At 33.5% G+C, this 19,732-nt stretch overlaps 2 protein-coding genes and 1 long non-coding RNA gene across 4 annotated transcripts; all 3 read left to right on the top strand.

Moving 5' to 3' along the window:
* Positions 1-1,036: 1,036 nt before the first annotated feature.
* Positions 1,037-19,055, top strand: LOC144560067 (toMV susceptible protein tm-2-like). Of its 2 annotated transcripts, none has more exons than XM_078309216.1 (3): positions 1,037-1,756; positions 16,425-17,192; positions 17,827-19,054. In XM_078309216.1, exons 1-3 carry the CDS (start codon positions 1,128-1,130, stop codon positions 18,977-18,979), a joined length of 2,550 nt encoding a protein of 849 aa, XP_078165342.1. In that variant the 5' UTR covers positions 1,037-1,127; the 3' UTR covers positions 18,980-19,054. The 2 variants fall into 2 exon arrangements, with proteins under 2 accessions (XP_078165342.1, XP_078165343.1); XM_078309217.1 differs by lacking the exon at positions 1,037-1,756 and adding an exon at positions 15,404-16,197 and having other exon boundaries at positions 17,827-19,055.
* Positions 1,826-6,049, top strand: LOC144560072 (toMV resistant protein Tm-2 netted virescent-like). The gene is made up of 2 exons (XM_078309224.1): positions 1,826-2,795; positions 4,870-6,049. The coding sequence occupies exons 1-2, from the start codon at positions 2,035-2,037 to the stop codon at positions 6,032-6,034; spliced, it is 1,926 nt and encodes a 641-aa protein (XP_078165350.1). The 5' UTR covers positions 1,826-2,034; the 3' UTR covers positions 6,035-6,049.
* Positions 7,007-9,636, top strand: LOC144560074 (uncharacterized). The gene is made up of 2 exons (XR_013513312.1): positions 7,007-7,306; positions 9,183-9,636. It is a non-coding gene; the product is annotated as an uncharacterized LOC144560074 (long non-coding RNA).
* Positions 19,056-19,732: the final 677 nt, after the last annotated feature.

Genomic DNA, 19,732 nt, shown 5'->3' with positions numbered 1-19,732 from the left:
AATAATGAAACGGCCGATTTAATTTGTTCTTATCCAAGGTGCTAGCATGGCCCCTTGCATTATTACAAGGAGCAATTGTTAGACGTCTATTTCTCATTTAATTAGTGGTCCACATTAACATTCAAAGAATACCTACTCATTAAATGCTACACAATGATAGCGAGGATTTATTTTCCAAGGATGATATATATATTTCCATCCAATATTCATCTTCGTAAATCTTTCATATTAATGCTCAAAAGATCACGTTCTCTCGGCCAGTGTGTTGGCTAGATTTTTTCCGCAAGAGAAATGGTGAAATTTAATACATTTTAAGAGTGAAATATATACGAATTTTAAAAACTAAAGAATTGATATATGATGTACTCAACATGAGTTATTGACATTATAAAATGGACAGTAAGATTACGAACTGTGAACTAATTTTAACAATTGGGCACGATATCTTTTGGATGGATAGCTATTACAGCTTCGAATTATGAAATTTTATTTGAAAAACTAAAAATAAAAAATTGTGGAAAACTTAACTGTACGACTATGACACAACTTTTTTTTTTGCATGCACCAGAACCATACAACAAATGGTCGCCAATTTTACATTCGTGTTTCGAATATGCGACTTTCCATACAGAGAAAATTATTTTTTCCACTAGATCAAATTAAGGTTGGTTCTCAATACTGTATATAATAATAATGTGGTTATCAATACTGTATATTACATCAATCCAAATAAAACCTCTCACCGGATATACATTTATTATAAAACTTGTACATATATATTTTTTCTTCAATAGAAAAAGCTTATCTGTGGATTATTTTTTTCCTTTTTGGTTATAAATTCCCAATATATTATAATTTTTTTTTAAGAAAAGTAAAAGTAAAAGAACGTTGATAGAGAGATTGAGAGAAATGGCTCAGCTATGTTCAATGCCAGCTGTGTTCATAATTATCCAATGCCAGCTCATCAGCTGTGAAAGAAACAACTACCGAGTATACTAACGTAGATTGTTTTCCGGCCTGATCGCCTATATAATCAAACCCATCTTTGCCTACACTAGCTACCAAGTTATAATAATATTCTCTTACACTGGTGCACATTTCAAAAGACAGAAAAAAAAAATAGTGAAATGGCTGAGGCGGTTGTGAGTGTACTGGGCAAGCTTGCAGTTGTCATAGCGAACGAAACACAATTCTTGGGTGGGGTTGGGGCGAAAATCGAACATGTGCAGCGTGAGCTCAACCGAATCAAGACCTGCCTGATAGATGCCGACTCAAAACGAAAAACAAATGAGGGAGTGCGAACCTGGCTGAATGAGCTCCGTGATGTGGCCTATCACATCGAGGATGCAATCGACAACTTCTATCTCAAAGTTGGGTATAAAGATGCCACCGTTTTTCAAAAATTCGTGAAGGCGTGCAAGAATCCCATGAAGCTGTATACCCTCCACAATCTTGGCACAGAGCTCGATAATATTGAAAATCAACTCAAAGAGATCTATGAGAGCAGGAATCGCTATGACATCAAATTAGACCAACCAGTGGAAGATAAGAGCAAGGGATCAGAGGCTGTCAAAATGCCTCATCGAAGAGCTACTTATTCTGAAGTAGACGAAAATCAAGTCGTAGGCATGCAGGCTGACAAGGACAACATTCTGAAGCTGTTGCGTCGTGAGGAAACAACAAAGCTGGCAGTCATAACCATCGTGGGTATTGGCGGTCTTGGCAAGACTACCCTTGCATGTATGGTATACAAAAGGCAAGTGCAGAGTTTTTTTCAACTATGTTTTAAAGATATAAGAAAATTCCAACAATAAAAATAAGAGTTTGTCTAAGTTGCTACGTATTTCAACGATCAACTATTACTACTATTATAAATTACAATTTTGAAGATCCAATATTGATCCTAATAACTCAATTGTTCAATATAAAATCCCGAGATCGTAGTAATACATGTCTGCCACAATCACTATTGTTGAGAAACCTTGCTAGAAATCAATCTAATTATATATCTTCTTTGCTTATCTAAACAGTGCCATGGCAGATTTCGACTATCATATAAAGTTGCCGATATCTCAGCAATTCAATATGCGTGATATCTTAACAAAGATGGTCAGCGAGTACAAGAATGAGGTACCTAAAGATCGTGATGTGGGCTATTATGTTGGTGAGCTCAAAAGTGTTTTAAGTAGCAAAAGATATCTGATTATTTTAGATGATGTGTGGGGGGATGATCTATGGAATAACCTGAAAGATATATTGCCTAATGCTAATAAGAACGGGAGCAGGGTTTTGATAACTAGCCGAGATATTGAAATTGAAAAATCAGCTGAATACGAAACGATGCAATATGAACCCAAGATCTTAGATGATGGGAAAAGCCTAGATCTCCTCCTCAGAAAGGCTCTCCCTCATCAAGAACCTGATAAAGAATACCCTATCGATCTCCTTGAGCTTGCCAACAAACTATCAAAGAAATGTAAGGGGTTACCTCTGGCTTTGGTAATATTAGGTGGTATCCTTTCTAAACAACCGTCCTACCCTACGTGGGAAAGGATATTGCAGACCATGAATTGGCACTCAGATGACAATGATTGTATGCGAATTTTAGCAATGAGCTACCAAGATTTGCCTTACTATCTAAAGACTTGCTTCCAATATCTTGCTTTCTTCCCTGAAGACTATGTGATTTCCGCAAGATGCCTCATCAGAATGTGGGTAGCAGAGGGATTCATACCATTCAAGGATAAGCCAATGGAGATAATGGCTGAGGACTGCCTTGAGGAACTTGCTAAAAGGTATACATATATATATATATATATATATATTTTCTTTATCTTTATGAGGCAACGATACAATGTTCTTGCAAACTTTATTTTCACAAATTAAATGCTTCATATAACTCGGTTTAGGTATACATTATATATATACTATAATTTTATTATAGAATAGAGTAGAAAAGTAGAGAGCTTCTATAAAAAAAGTATATAAAAACAAACAAAAGGATCTAGTAAAGTGTAGTGCAAGATAAATAAAAATAAGCTACGATGCGTTATTATACTCTTGATTGCAAGATATATTATTATCCAATATATATATATATATATATAAATATATCGCTTGACTTGGGCGAGCCATGGAGTAAAACACGTTTGTACTCCACACCATATTTTCATTTTGAAAATTCAAACAACCGATTCGAACCTTCCAACATATTCTCTATATTGAAATGTGCTTGGAGACTAAATTTTATATTTTTTTGAATTTTTTTACTATTTATTGAGCCACTTTGAAAATATTTGTTTTACTGTGAACAGTAAACATTTCTGGACCACCGGATCAGCGATTTTCAAAGTGGCTTGATAAATAGTAAAAAAAAAATCCAAAAAATGTAAAATTTGGTATCCAAGCACATTTCAATATGGAGATCGTGTTGAGCGTTTGAATCGGTTGTTTGGACTTTCAAAATGAAAACATAGTATCATGGGACAAAAACTTGTTTTATTCTGTGACTCATTATTTTAGCCCATCTTTATATACATACTTCTTGTAAAATCTTTTACCAAATGCATGTTCTCGGTCTTTTTTTTGAATAATTATATTGTTCTCCGCAGCTACAGTAGAGGAATGTTACTATGGTCCCCACTAATTATATGGTACACCTTTTTTCAGTCCATGTACTTGTCCCTGCATCAACCTTTATAGGTATAAATACATGGGAACTAACAGATTAATACTTGTAAACTAAAATATTAATACTTGCATGCGTAACTTGATATGATGATTCCCCTTTTGCAGTCCCCCAATGGTCCCCACGTCAACCTTCATCTAATGAAGTAGTGGGGACCCTGTATTCCCACATCAAACTTCCTATAGAAAAAATAATTGACCTCATAAGTATAAATAATTTAGTGCATAAGTATCAATACTTGCAAAATAAAGTATTAATACTTACAAATTAAGATATTAATACTTTGATATGTAACTTAATATGATCAAACGTCTGAGAATTAAACTTTGTACAATGTATATACATATAAATATTTCAGTGCATAGATATAAATACTTTTAATACTTACAGACGTTATCCATCGCCATATGTAAAAAAAATATTAAGTACTGCGGTCCCCTCATATAGTTATGACAATATTGATATTTTGAGAAACGTATTTGGTCCCTCCTAGTCCCCTCCCCCCTCCCCCCATCCCCCATTTAGTTTGAGTGGTCCCCCATAGGTATTTATGGTGTGAGGAGAGTTTGGTATAAATATTTTCATTCATAGGTATCAATACTTTAAAAATTGTGCAGGGACGATACGAATTATATAAGGAAATTGTGCCGAAACAATCCCCTCAGATTAGTTATTAAAGTTATGTGCGCAAACAGTGGGAGGATAGAAGTGCAGTAACAGTTATCAGCATCCCCTTTTTTTATAGAGTCCACCAAAGATTATTTTCAATTACGTATCTTTCACTTGTGTTGTAAAAAAAAAAAAAAAATAGTAGATACGATTTGATACTAAAAAAAGTTTGAATATTTAACTTTTATTCGAATTTTCAACAAACATATATGTACATTAAAATATTTCTTTTTAAATCTAGAACAAAATTTACAAAAGTTCTTATTTCTATAGTTACGTACAAATTTCATTAATTGCATTCTAAATTTCAATGCATCTTAATAATCAGCACAAATTAATTTTATCTTTCAATTAATATAGGAACTAATAAGTCTAGTAAATCGGCATAAATTAATTTTATCTTTCAATTTATATAGGAACTAATGAGTCTAGTTACGATATATAACCTTTGTAATTATGACTGCAATACTTTTAGTATTTCCTAACTTATTTATAAAACAAAATTAATTCAGGAGTATGATTCAAGTGTTAAGCCGATTCACAAATGGTTTGATCAAGCACTTCCAGGTGCATGACATTCTACACAAATTGGCAATGGATGAAGCAAGGAATGAAAACTTTGTCACGGTTGTCAAACAAGTTCTGGCTGATAAAAAGTCTGACAAAAAAATCCGACGTGCTTCACTTCAATCCCAGAAGAAGGACTCAGATTTCAAAGAATATGTAGGTCCAAATACCCGTTCTTTATTTGTGTTCGTTACAGATATACCTTGCAATTGGAGCTGGTTGCATGGCTCTGAGTTTAGGCTACTTAAAGTTTTAGAAATAGTGGGTACGAAAGATAACATTATAGTATTAATATCATTAGGTGAGTTGATTCACCTGAAATACTTGGGGCTTAGAAACTTTGAAACATTCAGCTTCTCTTTTCATGGTATGAAAAGTCTCGAAACTCTGGAATTGCGAGGGATTAAATATGAAAAATTTGATGGCTTATGGACAATTAGTACATTGAGGCATGTACTGGTTGACTACTGGAGACCCATTCGTGGACAAATACCAAACGGTACCACAATAAGCAATCTACAGACCTTGAAGTGGGTATATTTTGAGGATGTATGTGATGCCAAGTTGCCCAACCTGCGTACATTAGGTATTAAAAATGATTCTGGAAAATGGGTATCATGGACTAATCTATTTCAAACATTGCACAACATGCGTAACTTGGAAATTAGATGGCTTTTATCTACAATCCCGATGGAGATTGTTTACCCAAAAGCACTTCCAAATTATCAGTATTTGCAAGCCTTATACTTGAATGGACCATGGCCAGAGAATGTCAATGTAGAGGCTAGCTTGCTTCCACCACTGCTCATTAAACTCACGCTTCAGAGATCCTACCTTAAGCAAAATCCAATGCCGGAGCTTGGGAAGTTGAATAGCCTAAAAAAACTTTGGTTGGGAGATGATGTAACTTATGGTTGGAAGGGTCCAATAATCTGTCCAGAAGGATTCCGTGCCCTACAATACTTGAAAGTGACTGATAGCAAAATCAAGGACTTGACGGTGAAAGAGGGGGTCATGCCAAAGCTTACATACCTCAAAGCGGAATTCAGTCTCGGGGTGCACCTACCTCCTGAGCTACAACACGTGACAATTGAACGTAAAAGATGGTGATCACTTTCTTTTTTTTGGTTTTGGGAGAAACGTCTATTATTAGTAACATATATATATGGTGCACTGTGCATGTATTATTCCATTAAATTTGCTTTTTGATTTTTGTACTATTATTCTTTTGTATTTTGTACACATGGAATTAAAGTAAACCGCGAGTACTACGTATGTATATTGATCTTTTCAAAGACGAGCTATATATATATATATATATATATATATATATGAAAAATTGATGGCATTAGTTTGTACATGCTGCTGTTGATCTTTTGTAACAACCCAACTTTTAAATATTGGTACAAATTTTAGAACATTGTAATATGTTTAGACTGACCTCGAACTTTTGTAAATAAAACATAACAACTATTTAAAAGTGATTTGGTGATAGCATCACATAAGTAATAATTTTAATGGCAATTACTCTGATTTCTTTATTTAATTATAAAGTAATACTAGTGATTAGATAGATTTTATTATTATTTTTGAAATATTTTTAGATTAACAACCTGTTGATTAAAATTAAGATTTTTATAACAATATGTTTAGTTCTTTAAAAATATTATATATATATGGGATGCGGTGTGCAAGTTATTCATTATGAGAATAAGTAGAATAATTAAACAATTTTCTTTTTCTTGTATCATAGCTTCATGTGGAGACACCTGTCAAATACTTTGATGGTTCATTTTCATCAGCTTATTCCGGTCCACTAATTTCTCCACCTGTCAAGCACTTGGATAATTCATTTTGAACACCCAATTCCACTAACTTTCTATTATTAATAATTTTTGAAACTTGATGATTTATCCATATCAAGTAAAGTGCGTTAAAACAATATATAATAATATATAATGGAATTTATTTTAAGTTTTAGCTACACATGTGGACACATGGCAACCACTACTCTTTTATCAAATTCTACAAGTTTACCCCCTCACCTAATTAACTTCATTTTATATATATCTGTCACGTGGCACTCTCTGCCTCTCCAATTTTCATTCCTTTTGTTCCATTTTTGTCTCGCATCTCTCTCATTCTCGCCCAGTCCGTCTCTAGCCTGGAAAATAACGGAGGTAGATCAATGGACAAAAGAGAGGAGAAAAGGAGTCTCGGCAGTCCAACGAAGCAGTGAGAAGAAGGAGACAGAGCTGATTGAAGTTTCTCGATTTCCAATTGGGTGATTACTTGAAATCTGTGGCTGCTCTCGAACGACTCGACCGACTCGATTCTAAACAGTGAACTGACTTCGAGTCTTATCGTTCTCAACATTAAAAGGTGCGGATTTCGAGTTATTCTTAGCCCCTTTCAACTAAGTAGGTTATTATTGTTGATTGCTTGTGGGTTTCTTGCTTGCCTTATATTGCACGTTGTGTGCTTATTGATTGCAATTTTACTTGTTGATTGTCTGTGTATTATGGTTAAATTAGTTGCTTGATTGTTATGTGGGTAGTATGAATAGTTTAATTATTGGATAACGGGTCCAATTTGCAATGCATGCTTAATTAATTAACATAAGGGTATTGACCAATTATAAAGGGACTACATTAAAATTGATATAAATGGTAAAATTAGTAGACCTCATAATAACATCCGCTAATTTGTTAACCAAATCAGTTGGTATTGGTATGGTGACAAACTATAGGCATATAGTACACTATAATGTTAAAATACTTGTGTGTTTTCGCTATATTGATTCTTGGAGTTTTATATGAAATTGTTTGAATTCTTTTTCTAGTTATGAGTACGTAATATGCATGCATAAAATAAGACTTGAATTGCATTGCGAATGTGGGTTGCATGGCATATGCATAGATGACATAAAGACATGAGTTGAACCACAAATTTTGCATGATATACTTGCATGCATGATACATCGTTTTATATGAACCATGCACTTGTTATAAATGCAACATGGTACAAAGCAACTTAGCTAAAGCATGAGTTTGATTTAAATGAACCTTAGCATGATATGGATGCATAGTAATTTTCACAAATGCATGACATGAATGCATAAATTTGCATGTGAGGTATATTTTATTGTTTGAATCTAAGAATGACTTGATTGAAGTACTTGGTATGCTTGAATTGACTTGTTTGAATTATATTATGCATTGTATTTATTAGTTGAGTCAAAAGGATGCATGCATGAGCATATTTTTATGAAGCATATTTTGAAACTAAAACATGACATGATATGGAAAGAATGATTCGTAACATGATATTGGGAACTGTGTTAAAGAACCAAATGTCTGAAACCTGACGATCATGTAGGCGCCCTATTCGGGGTAAGCATGCACTTTCTGTTATGTAGGCACTGAACTTGTAGCGCATAACAGAAATTGCATAGGCGCCATATTCGGGGTAAGCGTGTAATTTTTGTTATGTAGGCGCTGAACTTGTAGCGCATAACATAAATTGCATAGACGCCATATTCGTGGTAGCGTATGACTCGGTTATGTAGGCGCTGAACTTGTAGCGCATAACTTTAGTCATGTAGGCACCCTATTCGGGGTAAGCGCATAATTTCAGGTTATGACCATAACAAAAATTGTGTAGGCGCCATATTCATGGTAGCGCATGATCGGAGTCCTGTATGAGTCTTGACGGTCATGTAGACGCTGAACTTGTAGCGCATGATCGGTGTCATGTAGGCGCTGTACTTGTAGCACATGACCGACTTGTAGCACATGACCGAGTATTGTTAATACCAAAATGGTTACCTAATATAATAATATTTTATTCTATCATGAATAGTCATGAATAAAGCATGACATATTGAAGTTTTATTTTTAAAACTTAGATGAGTTTTCTTAAAAATTCTACACATGAACATTGAGCATTGCATGAAGTGAATTTATATTATGTTACTTAATATGTGTACTTTTATTTAGGTTATATTGTTTGAAAATGTTGGTGACCAGTTATGTCTCATGTGATATGTTAATTATTTTGGCTTAAACATTGGTGCATTTGACATATAAATGAGCATTGCATAATAAAAATTAATGTTAGGGTAAAGTATTGAGATAAATGCATATTTGTTTTCTTTTATATGAGAAATTTGCATGCTACCTGATTGGTTTCAGTTTCGTTTGTTATTTCCTGGATTTCTATAATTATTGTTATTTCATTATAATTAAACTCCGTGCAGGATTGGTTTAGTTGGATGAGCCTTAGAATAACTCGATTGGAACTGAATACCGCACTGGGAGATTTTCAATCTCTCACATTTCCACTTCAGTGGGTTCCAGGTACAAAGCACGGGACACAAAAGTGAGATGCCGAACTAGAGGACTGCATGACATGCCACAAAGATGAGTATTTGGTTCACTTTAAATAAATCTGTTATGGTATTTCGATTGGATTTTATTGTACCATAAGAGGTTTATTTTCAATTTGTTTGTTTCATGTAAATTTCTAAACTTTAAAGAAAAGTTTATCCATGTGTTGTGGCTCTTGTCTTGTCATTAGTAATGTATGTATATATATATATATTGTATATGACTATAGATTCGCCTTGCGCTGATGAGCACGGTGGGTTGTCTGTCCTGTTGTCGGGGTGTGACAACTTTATACTCTAATTCTTGTATATTTTTTTTCCTTCTCGTATATTTTAAATTGAGTGCTGGTGCTAAGATATATATATATATATAGAGAAAGAGATGAGCTATGGTGAGCTATAGAGTAAAAGAGTTGTTTTACTCCATGGCAAAAGAAATTCATTTTAAAAATTCAAACAACAGATCCGAACTGTTCAACATGATCTCCATATTGAAATGTGCTTGGAGACCAAATTTTATATTTTTTTTGAATTTTTTTACTATTAATTAAGCTTCTTTGAAAATCGCTGATTTTTTATTGTTTTTTACTGTTCACCCGGATTTTATGATTTTCAAATTGCTTAATAAATAATAAAAAAAAAATTCAAAAAATATAAAATTTAGTTTTCAAGCATATTTTATTATGTACAACATGTTGGAAGGTTCGAATCAGCTATTTGAACTTTAAAAATAAAGATACTGCATAGAGTATAAATGTGTTTTACTTTATAGCTCACCGTAGCTCATCTTTCTCTCTCTATATATATATTCTTTTTTTTTGTGTGTGTTCTACTTGAATATTGTATTTCTTTCAAGTCTCGTAAGAGGTTTGTTATTAAGTGATTGAGCTCTTATTTATTATTACAACAGCGTTAGGGGAGGAATTGGAACACAAAAATTATAATCTATTTTAAGGCAGAATTGTAGGTTTGTTATTGTAGCATTAATGATGATGACTAATGAATTACTTATATGGAGATCACTTGACTCCTCTATTTTTTGCTTGAATTTGAAAAATAAGGTTTCGAGATTGAGATGATGGTGGTGGTACAAACGAATCTTGTTTTTTGTTTGTTTCTCGCTAATATGAAATTTCTATTTTTTTCAAGATTTAAAATGAGAAGATTAGCAAGATCTCGTGAGATCATTGATTTATAAAATTTTTTTGAGGAGGGATTCATTTACACCCTTTTTTGATGACACCGGAAAATTACACCTTACATTTTCAAAGTCCAAACAGTATCCCGTTCAACATGATGGATATATTAAAATGCACTTGCAGATCAAATTTTACATTTTTTTTTATTTTTTTTCCTATTTATTAGATGGATACAAAAATTAAAAAAATGTAAAATTTGATCTACAAGCATATTTTAATATATCCATCATGTTGAACGATTTGAATGAATTGTTTGGACTTTGAAATTTTTGAAAATATAAGATGTAACCTAGTGTCACCAAAAACAGTGTAAGTGGATCCCTCCTCATTTTTCTTTTAGGACAAGTTCCAAATCCTTCGAGCTCTAGAAGAGAACAAGGTGGAGTTAGCTACACAGCTATTCGAGGGACATGCACGGTTCTGGTGGCAGGAAGTTCAGCGCCAGAACACTGGCCCTGTAAATTGGATAAATTTTAGTTTAGTTTGGCTTGGATTTGTTTCGACTTGGGTTTGATTTTAGCTTTGTTTGGATTGGTTTGGTTTTTGTTTCGATCGGTTTGGTATTGGTTAAAAGTAGGACGTACGTATGATACTCGCCTTGACATTTGGGACTTGGAAGACTAATATGTATGATTCTCGTCTTCATGTTTGGCGTTTTAAGGAGTTTTAGACATTCAAATAATTTCTGGAGATTTTTGGAAGTTCACATATATTTTATATGATTTTCCTGGTATCTTAGATTATGCATATGAATTTTCTGGACCTGCAGATATATTTTATTTGTTTTTTGAGTCTTTCAATATTTTCTGTGAATATTGAGAGTGTCTAAGTAATTTATATGAAATTTTCAGACTCTCTAGATAATTTCTGTTAATTTTATAGACTCAATAATTTATATGAATTTTCTGAACTTTCTAGACATATTCTGGAATTTATTTGAATATCTAAAGTTTCCATGATTTTCAGGATTTCCGAGGACTTTGTAAAAATTATGGGAACTTGGATAAGTTTTAAAATTATTGCAAGGTGGATTTGGCAACTTTTTAAACACCAAGGACTTTGTCTGCAAGTCAGATAAAATCGCAACGGGCATCCTGTAAATTCCTAAAAGCTGTGGTTCAGATTTTTGAAATCTTAAAGGCTTTCTCGCGAAAATGGCTTCTCTCGGAATCTCTAAAGTTCTCTGGGCTTCTCATTCTCTTTGGGTTAAGTTTCATTTATTTAGGCCTTCTTCCTTTTATTCTTATATGCTGAGCTTTCTTCTACTGAACCATTGACGGGCCGAAATGTTATACAACGATGGGCCTTTCAAATTTAAACGATTTCTTCTGACATAATGGGTCCCAGCTGCCAGTAACAGAGACCATTTATGACATCTTTTTATGTTTCACACGGCGTCAAGATTCCCACATGAGCATTTACATAACAGTTTTGTTGAACATATGTGTAAATTAAGAAAACGAACTGTTAAACATAAAAGAAACATTCTGTTCTATGTTAACATAAAATAAATTTGATAATCAGAAATTATGCAATCAAGCCCTTCAGTTTTCCTTTTTATTGCAATTGACACATCAAATCCTATCCATTCATGAGAACATTAAATATGTCATGGTTGATTTAAGGAAAGAGGGCAGAGACAAAACAAAAAGGAAAACCAAAGTGAAGAAAAGCGAATGGAATCAACAAGAAGAAGATATGCAAAGAATTTGTGTTAGCTTTTCCATGGTTCATCTTTTGATAATATACCCAGAGAAAAGTTCACTAGTGTCTGAGTGAGGATTAAATTGTGTTAGCTCTTTCATTGGGCCACCGTTGGCCCAAAAATGAAAGAGGCCTAAAACGCAAGAGGCTCTGTAGAGAAGTTTGATAATGGACTTGAGTGAATTGGGATATCGGACAAAAGAGGATTTGCCTGTGTATTTTCAGTCGGTGATTAACAAATGGTCTTGAAATTAATTTTATAGAAATTAATCACCTTGCGTTACTGAGAAAATGCAAACAGAATGGACTGGATTGTAAATTTTTACAAGTTAAACCATCCTCCTTTGAACTTTTCCTATACCTTCATGCCGAATTATTTCATCATTTATCCTTCATTAATAAAATAAAAGTTAAATTAAATGTCTCGAAAAGGGTAGAATATAATAGAATAAAATAAAGTAAAACATAGAATAGAACAAAGTTGGCACAATAGCCAGGAAAGTGGAAAATGTCGAAATATAGAATAGAATAAAATAAAGTAAAATAAAAGCTGAATTCTCCAAGCATTTAGCATGCATGATTACCATTATGCCCCACATGAAAGTGACATTTATTCTTGATGAACTACAAGTGACCGATATTATTAAATTATTAATAAATAAACACGCATGAAGGGATTAATTCAGGATTTTCGTCAAATTTTCGTCAATGAGTGGTAAAAAAATAGCGAGTCTGGTTTAAATAACTAATTAGATTCAAATCTATTAGCTAATCAGATACTAGATAAAAAACAATACTCTAACATATAATTTTTAATTCTCTAACTTCTAATTTCTAATTATTATAATTTTAACTCTAATTACAAATCACAAAACTTTAGGGGAGGGGGGAGTCTATAGATATCAATGAAAGTTTGAAATCCAGGAGGGCAGTTGCACCTTGGCTCCATCTGAGTCCGCCCTAGTAAACACGTAGGTTATAGTCTATTTTGTCTTGAAGCATCACGGCTACAAAAACGTTAACCACACATGAGATATCATACACAGATGCGAGAAAATCCCAAATAAACAATGTAATGAAAGGAGGCGCTCGCGCGAAAATAAGCTCAGCATACACACACAGTCATTTAAAACACAACGGTGTACTAAAGACACCTATAGAAGTACCTTTCGTGATCCCAACCGTCCTCTCACACATGGCATGACATGATCAGGATCAAATAATTTCTGGAGAAAATACCTTGTAAATGACCAAGACCAGGAACAAAGAGGAAGTGAGGAGAAAAGGATGGAGTCACAAGAGCAGGGTAGGTACAAAAAAGACGGATGAGAAATATTTTTCTAAATTAATAAGTTAATATTAAGCAGTTAAAAATATATTATAGATATTTCCAATTAATAAAACCCCCAAAACATATTAATAAGGACAAAATCATTTTATATATGCTGCATGCTTCTCATCAAACATTTGATGAAATATAGTTTATTGTGGGTGACGTTGTATTTTAAAAAAAAAAAGTAAATATAAGTGTAGACATATATTTTTATTTAAATTATCTGATTAATCAATTATGCTACGTACTGTAGACATATATTTGTTATTATCCAAAAAAGTAAATATAAGTGTAGCTTATTTAAAAATTATAAAGTTAAACCAGAGGAATTAATTTCCTAATCAATCTGGCACACATATATGTTTTTTACTATTTCATAGCTACAATATCGAAAAAAATTATGTAAGGTTCTTAGAAGTTAGAACCTCCTTTGTACGTATAGTTTGGCACAAATCCTTTGCTTAATAACAACTGCATTTTTTCTATCTCTCTAAAGGGTTATGTTGTCTCCCCCCTAATTATTTTGAGATGAATCGTACAGAAGAAGCTTGGGCGTACAGCAGGTATGCGATCAATGGTTTGCCATCCCATGTTTGTAACAAACATCTTCAGGATATTTATCATTCTTATTTTTCACTGCATTATTATTCTTTATTTTGTTGTATTGATCATCACGTTGATAAACATTATTGCTACCATGCCTACGACCAAGGGGCTGAAACAACAAAGCAAGGGGCTGTTGAAAATTGAGAAGAAAGCAAGGGGCTGAAACAACAAAGAAAGGAAAAGAAAAAAAGAAAAGAAAAAAGTAAGAAAAAGGAAAATGAGAAAGGAAAAGAAAAAAAAATGACCTACTAGATATTTTTTTTACAGTTGCTAGCTAGCATTTGTTTCGTTAATTATTTCAAAAAGTCACTTAATTAGTACGAGCGGTATAATTTAACTTGCGAAAACAAATCAAATTAGACTAAGCACCAGTTTGCTTTCTGACCTGTTGACTGTTGTCCCCAAAAATTGTTATTAAAAAAATTATAGCATCTTTAATTCACACATTTACTGTATTGAAAAAAAATGGGACAAACTATTTTTCTTTATGATAATTGTAGCGTATATTTAATTGTCATTCTATATCCAACTCTAAATAATCTAATTTTTAAATTTTTAAATTGGATGTATCTACAATTTGCTTAACAAAGTATATATTATATTCGAATCAAGTTTCAGTTAATTTTTTTTTTAAGATAATTGGCTGGAAATGCTCCTTTTTTGGCTTCCTAATCGTAAGTGGCAATCCTAGATATTTCATTGGAAGCTGTGATAACGGACTATCAATGATGCTTTCTATTACCTGTATTGCACTCAAAGGTATCGATATTGGAACAAAATTACTCTTTTCTCTATTTATTTTCAACCCCGAAAGCGATTGGTAGGTTTAAGATTTATTGGAAGAAATAATAGAGAACCAATCCGGTGCATAAAGTTTTAAGATTTAAAGAGTGCAGCTAAATTTCTAGCTAATTTGGTAAATTTCATATTTGTCGAACTAAAATTCAAATCGGACTTGATCAAAGAAACGACAAAAAAGCTGCTACCAAAATTATATGATTAATTACTTGTTTTGCTCTTATTGTTCAATGCATCGAGTCGTTCAATATATGCATCAAGTGGCCTGGCATTTTAATTATGAAAAGTATGGAGGAGTAGGAACCTTAATGAACTAAACAGGTTATAGTCTAGTTTGTCTTGACGAATGCATGCGCATCAATATAATATCTGCATTTCTGTACTATATATTTTATAAAATAATTAAACAATTTATTATTTTCAAGAAATAATTAATAAACTAAACAAGTAACTTCCATGAACCTGGAGATCTACTTTGACCGGAAGATCAAATCAAATTAGACAACGAAGCTTCCGTTTGGTTTCCGGCCAGTTCGCCTATTTAATGAGAGCATCTTTAACTTAATTCATAGTCATCTGCAATAGGTAATAATTAATATCCTCTTACACCTATCAACACAGAAATGGCTCAAGCGGTTTTGAATATTGTGGTAAGCAAGCTTGCCAATATTATCGAGAAAGAAATCGAGCACTTGGGTGGGGTTGGGAGGAAAGTCCAACGGGTGCAGCGTGAGCTCATCCGTATCCGGTGCTGCTTGAGAGATGCAGCCTCAAAAAGCAATGGAGATGTGAGCGTGCAGAACTGGTTAAATGAGCTCCGCGATGCAGCCTATCACATTGAGGATGCAATCGACACCTTTCTGGAAGTTGATGAACAGCTTAAAGAAGATTCGAGCTTTTTACCAAAATTCAAGAAGCTGCGTCACATGCCCCAGGATATGTGTCATCACCACAAGCTTGGCACTGAGCTTGATAACATTGAAAATCTTCTCAAATAAATCTCTGAAAGCAAGGTTCGCTATGGAATTGAAGACCTACAAGACATTGTGGGTGAGGCAGTCAGAATGCCTTTTCGGAGAGCTACTTATCAAGAAGTCGATGAAACTGAAGTTGTAGGCCTGCAGGCCAACAAGAACAACATTCTACAGCTGTTGCGCCGTGAACAAACACCTAGACGGGCCGTCATAACGATCGTGGGTGCCGGTGGTCTAGGAAAGACTACCCTTGCAAGTATGGTATACAGAAGGCAAGTGCAAATTTTTCTTTATATCTATGTTTTAATTATATAAAATAATTACAACAATAATAATAATAGTTAGTCTGAGTTGCTGTGTATAGAAATAATCATCTAACAGCTCAATTTTTCAATATAATGCTGAGATCTTAGTAATACATGACTGCAACAATCACTATTGTTCATAAACCATGTCAGAAATCAATCTAATAATATATTTTTCTTTGCCTGTGTACCAGTGCCAAGGCAGATTTCAGCTATCATATAATGCTATCAATCTCTCGGCAGTTCAGTCTAACTGATCTCTTAAATAAGATGCTCAGCAAGTACATCGATTTTGTGCCTAAGGATAGGGATGTTGACTATTATGCTGGCGAGCACAACAATTTTTTAAGTAGTGAAAGATATCTCATTATTCTAGATGATGTGTGGACGAATGATGTGTGGAATGAACTGAAATATATATTGCCTAATGTTAAGAATGGCAGTCGAGTTTTGATTACGAGCAGGTTTATCGAAGTTGCTACATTGGCTAACTCCCAGATGCCACCATACGAACTCAACTTCTTAGATGAGAAGGAAAGCCTAGATCTCCTCCTCCAAAAGGCTCTCCCTTATCAAGAATCCGATGAAGAATGCCCTAACGATCTCCTTGACCTTGCACACAAATTATCAAAGAAGTGTAAGGGTTTACCTCTGGCTTTGATAGTATTAGGTGATATCATTTCAAGCAAAGAACCATCTTACCCTGCGTGGGAAAGGGTTCTGAAAACAATGAATTGGCACTCGGATGGCAGTGGGTGCATGCGAGTCTTAGCAATGAGCTACGAAGATATGCCTTATTATCTTAAGGCATGCTTCCAATATCTTGCTTTTTTTCCTGAAGACCATGTAATTTCTGCAAAACGTTTGATCCGAATGTGGATAGCAGAAGGGTTTATAACACTCGAGGGTAGGCCAACAATAGAGATAATGGCAGAGGACTACGTTGAGGAACTTTCTAAAAGGTTATTTTATCCTTATTTTTAATCAGGCAAATACATAATATATTATTGCAAACATTTTTCCACAAATTCTTTTCCAAGAAAATACAAGTCCCTTCACTTGTTATCATATATACACCTCTTTCTAATATTATGATTTATTCTCTTATAATTAGTTTTTTCCTCGGAATAAGCCCTTCTACCTAGTGCATGTTCTCAATTAGGCATCTTTGACTTATGAATTCACTTAGCAGCAGCTGCTAAGATTTTTTATTTTTTTTAAAATAAAAAAGAGAGTGTGAGAGAGAATAAAACTGAAATTTGATTTTTAATAATAATTTTGCGTGAGGGATTAGAATTTTATAAAAATAATTTTATTTTTTTTAATATTGTACAAAATTTTAACCCAACATATGTACATTCAAATAGTTGTCTTCAAATCTAGCTTAAAGTAAAATTTATAAAACTACTTATTTATAGACTTGCATACCAATTTCATTAATTGTATAATTAATTTCAATGCATCTTAGTAATCAGCGTAAGTTAATTTTATACTACAATTTATATAGGAACTAATGTGTCTAGTTAGGATATATTAACCTTTGTAATTTAGACCGAAAATACTGACTATTTTATAAATTAATCAAAATTATTTCAGGAGTATGATTCAAGTCTTAAGCCGATCCACGAATGGCTTGATCAAGCACTTCCAGGTGCATGATATTCTACGATATTTGGCAATGAATGAAGCCGGGCATGAAAACTTTGTCACAGTTTTCTCACAAGTTTCGGCTGGCAAAAAGCCCGACGGAATAATCCGACGTGCTTCACTGCAAGCCCAAGAGAAGAATTCACAATTCATTGAATATGTAGGTCCAAATACCCGTTCTTTATTTTTGTTCGATACAGATGGATATTTTCAAAGGAGCTTACATTGCTCTAATTTTAGGCTACTTAAAGTTTTAGAAATAGTGGGTAACATTAGAGATGTAATAGAATTAAAATCATTAGATAAGTTGATTCACCTGAAATACTTGGGGCTTAGAAACTGTACAACTAAGCGTTTCTCTTTTCATGGGATGAAAAGTCTTGAAACTCTGGAATTGCGAGAAACTAGATATAGCAAATGTAATGGCTTGTGGACAATTAGTACATTGAAGCATGTACTTGTTGACTACAGTAGTGCCATTCGTGAACTACCAAAGGGTACCCCAATAAGCAATCTACAGACCCTGAAGTGGGTAAAATTTCGGGATGTATGTGATGCCAAGTTGCCCAACCTGCGTACATTAGCTATCGAAAACTATTCCGGAGAATGGGTGTCAATGAATAATCTATTTCAAACATTGCGCAACTTGCGTAAATTGAAAATTGATTGTAGTGGTAAAATCCCGATGGATATTGTTTACCCAAAAGCACTCTCAAATTATCAGAATTTGCAATCCTTATACTTGAAAGGAGAATGGCCAGAGAATGTCAATGTAGAGGCTAGCTTGCTTCCACCACAGATCATTAAACTCAAGCTTAAGGGATCCCGCCTTAATCATAATCCAATGCCGGAGTTTGGGAAGTTGAATAGCTTAAAAAAACTTTTCTTGGGAAAGAGAGTGTTAACTGACAATTGGGAGGGTCCAATAATCTGTCCAAAAGGATTCCATGCCCTACAATACTTGAAAGTGATGGATGATAAGGACTTGACGGTGGCACAGGGGGTTATGCCAAAGCTTACATACCTCAAAGCGAAATCCATTATCTCGGTGCACCTACCTCTTGAGCTACAGCACGTCGCAATTGAACGTAAAAGTCGGTGATCACTTGCTTTCTCCTTTCACTTTTTTTTTTGGAGAAACGTCTATTATTAGTAACATATATATGGTGTAGTGTGCATGTGTATTATTCCATTAATTTTTTTTTTTACTATTACTCTTTTGTAATTTGTACACATGGAATTAAAGTAAACCGCAAGAACGGATATGATCCATTTAATTTGTCTTTTGTTTTCTGTACTATTATTGATCTTTTCAGAGACGAACTATATATATATATATATATATATGAAAAATTGATGGCGCATTAGTATGTACATGCTGTTGTTGATCTTTATACTCTAATTCTTGTATATTTTTTTTCCTTCTTTGGCTATCAGGGCACGTACAACAATAGATGCATCTAGATTTTAAATTGATTACGGGTGCTAAGATATATTAGTTTAAAAAAGATGCTTCCTTCTACCCTTTTTTTTTTTTGTGTTCTACTTGAATATTGTATTTCTTTCAATTCTCGTAAGAGATTTGTTATTAAGTCATCATGTGATTGAGCTCTTCTTTATTATTATAACAGCGTTAGCGGAGGAATTGGAACACAAAAATTATAAGCTATTTTAAGGCAGAATTGTAGGTTTGTTATTGTAGTATTAATGATGATGACTAATGAATTATTTATATGGAGATCACTTGACTCCTCTAGCTATTTTTTGCTTGAATTTCAGAAATAAGGTTTCGAGATTGAGATGATGGTGGTGGTACAAACGAATCTTGTTTTTGTTTGTTTCTCGCTAATATGAA

The sequence above is a fragment of the Carex rostrata genome, chromosome 10 (assembly GCF_964058835.1).
Source record: "Carex rostrata chromosome 10, lpCarRost1.2, whole genome shotgun sequence".
NCBI classification, from domain to species: Eukaryota; Viridiplantae; Streptophyta; class Magnoliopsida; order Poales; family Cyperaceae; genus Carex; species Carex rostrata.
Note: the sequence above shows the minus strand (reverse complement) of the source record. Positions and strands in the feature narration are given on the sequence as shown.

Excerpts from the sequence above, each read along its gene's own strand:
- LOC144560067 (XM_078309216.1), top strand. The coding sequence starts at position 1,128 with ATGGCTGAGGCGGTTGTGAGTGTACTGGGCAAGCTTGCAGTTGTCATA. Across the intron at positions 1,757-16,424 it reads GCATGTATGGTATACAAAAG|TGCCAAGGCAGATTTCAGCT; the intron begins GCAAGTGCAGAG and ends CCTGTGTACCAG. Across the intron at positions 17,193-17,826 it reads GTTGAGGAACTTTCTAAAAG|GAGTATGATTCAAGTCTTAA; the intron begins GTTATTTTATCC and ends AAATTATTTCAG.
- LOC144560072 (XM_078309224.1), top strand. The coding sequence starts at position 2,035 with ATGGCAGATTTCGACTATCATATAAAGTTGCCGATATCTCAGCAATTC. Across the intron at positions 2,796-4,869 it reads CTTGAGGAACTTGCTAAAAG|GAGTATGATTCAAGTGTTAA; the intron begins GTATACATATAT and ends AAATTAATTCAG.